Below are 9,887 nucleotides of genomic sequence, written 5' to 3'. Positions count from 1 at the left end.
TAAGCTCTCTTTAACGGATATTGCTGAAATATGTGCCAGGGGTTCACAACCCTCAGATTACAGATGTGAAGGTGAGGTGCAGAAAATCAAGCACCTGGCCCCAGTCACCAGACTTACTTCAGTGTAGTGTTCTTTCAACCCCATCTCTTTGTATTTCCATGAAAACCTATAAATCTGTGTAACCGGTTTTTAAAATGTTCATTTTTGAGGGAGAGCGCAAGCAGGGGAGGGGCAGGGAGAGGGGGACAGAGAATCTGAAGTGAGCTCTGTGTTGACATCAGAGAGTCCAGTGCAGGGCCTGAACCACGAGATCATGACCTGAGCCCAAGTTGGATGCTCAACCAACTGAGCTACCCAGGTGCCCCTCTATAGAACCATTTCCGATATGAGCCTGAAGCACCAGGAGAAAAGACAATGTCAATCAAGCTCGGAAAAATAATAATGGACACTACGGCTTTTGGGGGTACAAAGAGGATGCTGGGAAATCTAAACTTAAGGCTAGACGTCCTTTATGTGCTAGTTTATCTTATAAGAGAACCATAGAATATGTAAGAGAAAGAGTCATTGAAGGGAGGATGCCAATCTGTGGGTGCCCTGATTCAAGATTAAGAGTATCTTCCCTGATTCAGGAAGGCTCGATTATGACCCACCACTCACGTGTAGCCATTTATTCTATACTTTTATTTTGCTATCAGAAGTGCCTTGTATACCAACTGGCATCCCTGGGTTACCTTCCTAAAGAATCCGAACAGTACACCCAAAAGCAGAAATATGGTCCTCAGAAGTCCTATGCAAATCGGGTAAATTTTGGTGCACACGAATTATTAAAGAATAATGACTCATGTTTTTTTAGAAACACAGGATGGGCAAGCTCTTGTCACCAAAATTTACATGGAGAAATTCTACTTGCTGAATAATTAACTATATGAGTACCATATATCCTTTGTATCCCTAGAACTATATTGCTCAACCATTGAGCCTTTTGTTTGAGAAAATTCATCTAGGAGATTATCACATGAAAACTCAGTCTGACATTTAACTTAACCTCACCATCAACATTAGAGTCCAAAGTGGCGCTGTCTCTTTATATTCATCTCCTGATTTAACAATTTTGAAACACTTTTTTATGTCAATTTTTTAATTTCTTTAATTTCTTTAATTTCTTTCTTTATGGGGAATCAAATGAAAGATTATGAATTCTTAGGAAAAACTAAAAACAGACTACCAAGATGAGACTACAAAGACCACTATCCCTTCTTGAAAGATGATGCAGTACTTCAGAGCAACGTGGCAAGAAAACTAGAAATTAGGCAACAGTAAATTCATCTCACTACCCTTCTGGGTTTCTTATTGCATCATCTTTCTGGGCCAGCTGTCCAATAAGACTGCAATGAAAGTCACTTGTATAGTTTTACATCTTCTAATGGGCACATAAAATATAAAAAGAAACAGATAAAATTAATTCTAATAACATATTATTTAATCCACAATATCTTTTAACACGTAATCAACATAAAAATTATCAATGAGATATTTCATATTCTTTACTTTTATTAAGCCTCTGATATCAAATATATATTTTTCACTTACAGCACATCTCAGTTTTAAATACCCACAATTTCAAGTGCTCAGCAATCACAGGTAGCGAGTGGCTACCATATCAGCACGGTTTTGGACAATTCCACCATTCTTCCTTTTTTAAAAATTTTAGTCTTTTGTTTTTTGGCTCATTAGAATTGACAAGTAAGAATAAAGTAATTCCTACCATGGTAAAGAGACAAAATGTCTCAATATATGAAAAAGCAAAACCACTAAATTTCCATACTGCATTTTAGATTTATATGATAATATAAATGCTGTGATAGTTGTAAGGAATACATTTAATTGTTTCTTTAAGTAGTTTTGGAATTGTTAAAACAACAATAAGAGAACATAAAACTGAAAAAAAAAATGGGCCGAAGACTTTAACAGACATATCTAAACATATTTAAACAGACATATCTAAAAAAGATATACAGATGAAAAATAAGCCTACGAAAAGATGCTCCACATATGTCATCAGGGAAATGCATATGAAAACAATGAGGTACCACTGTATACCTATTAGAATGGTCAAAATCCAGAATACTAACAACACTAAAGGTTGGCAAGGATGTAAAGCAACTGGAACTCTCATTGTTGACGGGAAGGCAAAATGGTACAGCCACTTTGGAAGACAGTTTGACAGTTGGTTACAAAACTAAACATATTCTTACCATGCAATCCACCGATCATGCTCCTTGGAATTACTCAAAAGAGTTGAAAACTTATGCCCATGCAGAAAATTGCACACAGATGTTTTATAGAGACTTTATTCACAATTGCCCAAATTTGGAAGTCACCAAGATGTCCTACAGAAAGTGAAAGGACAAAAAAACTGGTACATCCAGACAATGGAATATTATTCAACGCTAAAAAGAAATGAGCTATTAAGCCATGAAAAGGCATGGAGGAAACTTAAACGCATATGACTAAGTGGAGGAAGTCCATCTGAAAAGACTACATGCTGTATGATTCTAGCTATATGACATTCTGGAAGAAGCAAAACCATGGAGATTGTAAGAGGATTGCCAGATAGTAAGAGTGGTTGCCAGGAGTTTTGGGGTGGGAGGAATTTCAGGGGAGTGAAACTACTCTTTATGGTCCTGCAATGATGGATACATGTCACTGTATATTTGTCTAAACCCATAGCAAATCAGCACCAAGTGTGAACCCTAATGGAACCCATGGGCTTTGGGTGATTATGAGGTGTCAATGAAGGTTCCTCAATTGTAACACATGGCCCGCTCTGGTGGGGGGGTGCTGATAATGAGGAAGGCTGTGCATGTGTGAGGTCAGAGGCTACATGGGAAAGTTATGCTATCCTCTCAATTTTACTATGAAACAAACTACACTAAAAAAGTCTTAAAATGTTTCTATCAAGTTTTTGTTTTACACTTCGGAAGATTTCTAAGAGACAAAAGCCATGAAGTAGAAATCTATATGAATAGCTAGAACTGCTCAAAAAAATAAGTTTATTTGATTATAAAGTGCCTTAATAGCATATCAAGAATTAACTATTTTCTTTGCTATTTTTCTTTTCTTGGAAACATTGTATCAGTCATTTCATTTTGGAGGCTCTATCACCTAGATTTTAAGGAATAAGAATTTTGAACTTTTTGGTACCCCTAATTTAAGCTGAATCTTCTTTGCCTATTTGAATGTACACATACATGATGTGATTCTATATATAAACAGGAAAACAAACTGATATTTTTAAAGTGTTATGTATTATATCCAATGTCATTCCATAGTTATTTATAAATCTAAGCTATTAAATTGCTTTCATGCCATCTAATGTAGCCCATAAAAGAACAAACTTTCCTATTTCTTTAGTAAAAATCATCAAACCATTTTGATAGTAGATATTTTATTGGCTGAATCAATGTATATAATTGAGAGTTGATATTAACACTGAGTTTAAAGGGGAACATGCCCAGAGCCCACCATCTGTAGTGCCGTTTCCACATACAACCAGGCATCTGCATCCCTTCCCAACGCTGCTGAGGTCATTGTCATGGGAAAAATCACTAAATAGACATTAGGAGTATCTGTAGTTTAGTTCCTATTCCAAAGCAAACTCATTCTGATTTCAATCAAATAAAGTATTAAATCTGTGAGTATCTCATGTACCAAATGAGGGTATTTTCCTGGTCTTTCCTACCTCATAGATTAGTGAAAATAAGAAAATAATAATAATTTTCTCTGAGATGAGAAACATCAATATTTTAATCTCTGTAATGTCTCTTTCCTCTTCCTCAATGATAAAAATAAAGCCAAAGGACAGACAGACACACACGCATACACACATGTACACACACACGAACACACACACCATCAACACCATTTCTTGATGCATTTTTATTTATTTTGTAAATTTTATTGCATGCCCTGGCAAACATGGGTGTGCCTCTGGCTCACCAAAATCCCATTACACAAAATACCAAAAGACAAGCAACAGAAGCTTAAAAAAAAAAAAGTATCACATCTATAAGAAAGAAACTTTCAAAAACATTAATAAAGCATATAAAACATTTGACATTTACTTTTTGTACAATTATAAAAATAATAAAAAAAAACACAACCTTTAACATTTAACATCCCACATACTGTACTTTAGGAGAATGTCAGGAAAACAAGAGGTCAGTGGAATTAATGAAGAAAGTTCTATTCTCCTTTTCTGTTTCTAATCACCTCCAAACAAAAACCTTTCTACTCCCCAGCTAACTGCGTTGAGCTGAGGCCACCAGAACTCCATTAAGCCCACTCCCGCTTGTCTGTCCCTAATAGTCTTTCACCCCTTATCCTAGCTACTCATACACTCAAAGAGCGCGAGTTGCCACCAGGACATGAGGCCAGTAGTTGTGCTTAGCCTTGGCTAGTGCCAAACACATGATACAGTACAGGGATTTCTGAGTCCTTAGTGCTACCTGAACAGTGCTGAAATAGCTCAGAAGAAGTCCTAGGCTTGTTCAAACACTCAGGACAGTAGAGGAAGCTATTTCCCTCCTCGCGTTGCCAATGCACAGCTTTTATTCTTCCCCTTAATAGGTTTTCAAATCCACATATTTATTCCACAAAGTAACAGGGCCCACAACCACTTAAGCACAATAAAACTTTGAAATCAAGGACTCACTCTCTTTTAACGTACAAAATAAAAATAATAATAAAAAACAACTTTCCCATCCCCCTATCTTACAGTTATGGCATTTATTTTCTTATTTGACATTGTCATCTTACTAAGTGGTGTTTCCATGAAAATATAAAAACAATAATAATAATAATAAAAAAAAATTTTGAACTGTGGTTCTGGAAAACCCACTATCCCAAGAAGAAAACAAAAATTGAAACACAAAGTAGGCAATATCACACACAAAACATATATACACTTTTCAGGTGAAACTCACACATTATATTTTTGAGCCCAGTTAGCCCTTTTGCACTTTAAAACAGAAATGGAAGCTTATGTGCAATCAAAGCCCTTTACTAGAATGCACAGAAGGATTTTAGAGCTCATTAGCATATGTACAAAATATTTGTTTTAGAGTTTGGAAAAAAAAAGTATCTTTCTGAAAGATCTACAGGAGTATCGTCATTTACAGGTTTTCTCAAAGTCTGAAGACGATTCTATGTTTAAGTGGTTCAAGCAACGCCTCCCTTGGAAGGCTGATCCCCTCATCTGTGGGGACATTTTTATGTCTACGACAGTCCAGAAGAGAGATGGACGGGAAATTAGATTCTCACAGTTATTTTCCAACAAACTCAAACTCTTATTGATCAAAAATGAAAAGTTATATAGTGATGCAACTGATGCCACAGGAAAGCTGATCTCATAATATTATATTTTCCAAATCACTACTGTTTTCATCCTTGGAGAGAGAAAGATAAACAAGCTTCTACTTGCAGAGTTTTACATCATTGGAGGATTTCCAAAAGAAACTTTTACCAAATAATATTATCTGTGTTTCAAAAGGTCTTCTAAGAATTTCAGTTCACAGCTCACTGACTGCTTACCGTTTAGAGGAGATTCAGTATTTCTGTATGATTCCTGTTTTTCCTGGATATTCTTAATAAACCTTATGACTGCAGTGTAAGAACTAGATAGAGGGCATTCATTCTAATCAAATCAAACTTAATTTGAACAGTGGTAGCAAATGTCTAATTGACTTAGTCAACCCAGTACTGAAACTTAGTTTTCAGGCTTCTGTAATGGCCACAAATGTTTTCCCAATAAATATTAAGAGATAAGGCATCTGGTATTAAATGTAAGTGGATTGCTGATATACCCAGATACATATACCAGATGTGTTTGACCCGGTTGCCACACACCTTTTAAGAATTATTAGGCATTACCTACATTCCCCATTCCCAACCAAAAGCAAGAGAGGCTATTTCCCTTCTTCCAGTGCCACACTCCTGTGACAGTGTGAACGTAGATTTTTTTTCTTGTGATTGGACTAAAAATAACCCCAAAGTGAACGAGCGTCACTAACAGCAGTGCCAGTAACATGAAGTACGCCAACATACAGAACTGTGGATATATGTATACAGTCTCTCCCATATGATAAGCAATGGTAAATACAACTGGATGCATCCAAAGGTTTTATGTGCCAACTGTTTAATATCAAAATAAGTGAAGGGACATTTTTGTCACTCACATGTGCCGTCAAGCTCCAGATACCTATTACCATACATGATACCCCTTGAAATAAAGGGTATAGATAAACCATCCAAATAAGTAAATTAAAAAAAAATAATAAGTTGATAAGTGCAACTCAATTTCCTTTCCTTTAAATTACATTTAAACAAAACTCAATGTCCCCCACCCAAAAATACATACTGTATATTTATATATTTATATATATAGTCTTAGACTATAAGGGTGAAAATGCTTTATAAAAGTCAATGAGAAATCTTTGCAGCTTAAGGAGACACCCACTGCTCTTTTGCTCACTTCCACCTAGCCATGGTAACTTCAGTCCTGCAAGCAATAGATTTGGAGGCTTAAAGCCAGAATCAGAATCAGATGCCAGGTTGGACATTAAATCAAAGGTAGCCTCTTACTTCTTCTTCCCTTAAGAAACCAGACTGAGAAGAGGAAGGAGAAGACCTAGGGAGAACGCTCTGAAGGTCAAGCACTAGTGCTTTGTAGGGAGGCAGACAGGTGGGGACAGGATGGTAAGAGTTCACACGGTGGTGCTCACTCCCCCTCTTCCTTGATGCGCTGTTGCTTGTTGCGACGAGCATCCATGTCAAAGTTGAAGTCATTCCACTCATCGCGGGGCGGGAAGGAGATGGTCTGGCGCAGGGTGAAGCGCACAGCATCAATAACGCGCTCGCCGCGGGTCTCACTGGAGCCCACGCTGACTGTGGAGGCACCACTTGGGGTCCTCAGGAGGTGGGGAGGGGAGGAGAAGTCGTGGAGCTGTCGGTGGTCCAGGATGCCCTTCCAGATGGCATGTCTGAATTGCTCAGGGATTTTTAGACTTGCCAAATCCTGTGCAATAAGAAAGGGGAGCAAACAGATTTAGGACAAAGGGACAGACTGACGATTTAGTCCACATCATTTTATCATTCCCCAGTGTTCTGATTTAACTGTCCGGAATTGATTGATCTCCAAATTGGAAAATAAAATTAATTCTCTGATAACCCTTGCCATTATATGTAAGCAAAAGGCACAGCCTTGAGGTGCCGTTTCTGCTTGTGGATAACACCCTACTTGCTCTCTAATGGTCTGTTTTTTCACTAGTAAAGTAGGGATAGTTAGATCAGAGGGCAAAAGTCCTAAACCAAAAACATGAGATAGAGGTACCTTCCAACTCTTAAATCTACCTGGCTCTAGTCACTAGAAGAAAGATATCAGTGGAACATCACCACTGCTCAAATGAGTAGATGAGGAAAAAAAAAAGTTTATTAATAGGTAATGAACACTCTCTGTATACCAGGCACTGAACTAATTATTTTATATACATGATCTCATTTAATGCTCAGATTAGTGGTAGATACTATTGCACCCGCTTTATAGATTGAAAAGCTGAAGTTCAGAGAGGTTGACAAGTCTAAAGTTACACAACTAAGTAAATGAAATGGGGACTCAGGACAGCCTCTGAGCCTAAACTGCCCTAATGGCCAGAAGGTCTCTTGGTGTTTGGATAAACCAGGGTATCCAAATGCAAAGCATGTGTCCATCCTCTATTAATGGGGGTAGAAGGCATTACAAATATGCCCGAGCTTAACTATCTGTGGAGACATCTCTTACATTTTTATCTGCATTATCTCTTCATTAGCTTGTTTCAGTGATGGCTCACATTTTTTTTTGTTTTTGTTTTTTTTGTTTTTTTGTTTTTTTTGGAGCAGCATGGTGGGTAGAAAGAACACTGTGTTTGGAGTAAGAAGACCTTGACAGAGGTTCTTATTCTGTCACTGAATGACTCTAGACCTTCATCAAGTCACTTTTCCCCTACTGGCCTCAGTTTCTTCATTGATAAAATGGGATCAAATTCCTTTTTACATCAGCACCCATTGTGGGCTCTTGTGTGAATATGGATGTGAAAGTACTAGACCAATTATAAATGACACTATCTAAATCTTAACCATTGGCATTATTACCATATTAAATTATTATTAACCCAGTCCGGCATCTTAGAAGGGATACTTATGAAAACTGCCAAATGTAACCATATCGTTTTTCCAGGAAGGGATGCCAAATGACTCAGACAGGTATTGAGAGACAAGCTGCAAAAGAAGTTTCTATTTCCAGTAATGAGATGGAAGAAGCTGAGGTGAGGATGCAGAAATGAGATAGCTTCCCAATTACTTCCCAGTTTGGACGTTTGCAGTATGGGCACTCCGATTTCCCATTCTGGCAGAAGAATACACCATAAAGAAGACAACCCACATGGAGATGAGTAAGTGTAACTCTTTATGCTTCTGGAGCTCTCAATAAGTCTCTAACGCTGTAAACTGGCCTCCCTCAATCTCCATGATTCTCTGGATAGATTTTAACTTATGATAGATGAGGAAATTGTTGTCCAGAGACCGGCACAAGACCTAGCCAACACCAACAGAGATGGACTTCTGGAGAACATCTGCAGATCCTAATAGCCAAGGGAGTACCTTGACACACTCCCCAGTGGGGACAGGGAGCAAGTGGATGGCATAACTTTAAAAAAAATAGGGAAGGGACCGATTCTCTGTTCTATCATATAGGACTATCAAAGACAGGGCAACTCTCTTCTCCTCAACGGATGGACATCATTGTAAAGTTACCCAAAACCTGTCGAAACTTACTACTAAAGCATTCTCTATAGTTTTCACTTATAATTTATTCCATCAGGGAGCAGCAGCCAGGGTGATGTGTGGGGTGGAGAGGGGTGGGCACAGAGGCAGTGCAGTATGTACTTGTCATCACAAGGGCTGGGGCATTCTCATGCTGCAGGGGCATCTCTAGCATCGGTGCTCAAGGAGGGGAAAGAAGAGATCTCAACTACACAAACAGCAGCAGAGGCAGAGAATATTTCTTCCACTAGTCCAAAAGGCCCTCTGGAAGCTGGAAGAGAGGATAGTAAACCCCAAAGAGAGCAGCATGAAGAGAAGCCTGGAAGGAAAATCAGATTGCCATAAGCCAGAACAATACAAGCTCCCAAGAATACAAGCCATTCATGAAGTGGTACAGGAAGCGCACACACACACACACACACACACACACACACACACAGTCCCCTTCCATCCAGCTTGCTGCAAAAGACAAAGAATATCAAAGCCAGAGGGAGTGATTTTGAACCCAGTTTGATAAACTGAGGCTCAGAGAGGCAAAGTGATAACCCAAAGTCTCATTATTACTAAAAAGCATAGATGGGACTTGAACCGTGACCAGTGAATTTTCTCAATGATCAAGGATGGCTTGGCCCTATTCTAATATAATTGAAAATGAGGGAACATACGGTTCTAATTGAGAGGAATGGCTGAATCCTCCTTAAGGTCCTACTTTAAGGAAAGGCAGAAGAAGCCAGTTAACAGAGTTAAAGACCAGAAGCTTCCACCTTAGGACTCTATTCCTAGTTCTGCCATCAACTCATCATGCAAATGATTATAATGTTGTCTCTCCATGATTTAAAGTGAGGATAATATCACCTGATTCCTGATAGCTTCCCTGGGGTCTCATACTGATTAATGAGCACATCTAAAAAATTATCTAAATTCTTTTGAGATTATAAATATCTTGGAGGTGGGAATTGGGTTTCCTCTTTCCCACTGAATACAGTATGTGTGCTATAGAGAATTACTGGCTGATCTGACAAGCAGAGGAA

General features: G+C 38.3%; 1 protein-coding gene across 9 annotated transcripts in view; it reads right to left on the bottom strand.

Annotated features, from left to right (window-relative positions):
* Nucleotides 1-3,921: 3,921 nt before the first annotated feature.
* TP63 (tumor protein p63) overlaps nt 3,922-9,887 on the bottom strand; it is a 230,286-nt gene continuing 224,320 nt past the window's right edge. For 6 of the 9 annotated variants that reach the window (XM_058730825.1, XM_058730824.1, XM_058730823.1 and 3 more), the window contains one exon: nt 3,922-7,075. In XM_058730825.1, coding sequence (XP_058586808.1) covers nt 6,779-7,075 — 297 coding nt within the window. In that variant the 3' untranslated portion in view covers nt 3,922-6,778. The remainder of the gene's footprint in view (nt 7,076-9,887) is intronic. The other 3 variants (XM_058730827.1, XM_058730830.1, XM_058730831.1) reach the window with 1 other exon arrangement.

This window comes from Neofelis nebulosa, chromosome 5, assembly GCF_028018385.1.
Source record: "Neofelis nebulosa isolate mNeoNeb1 chromosome 5, mNeoNeb1.pri, whole genome shotgun sequence".
Lineage (NCBI taxonomy): Eukaryota > Metazoa > Chordata > Mammalia > Carnivora > Felidae > Neofelis > Neofelis nebulosa.
This window is presented reverse-complemented; position numbering and strand designations above follow the sequence as displayed.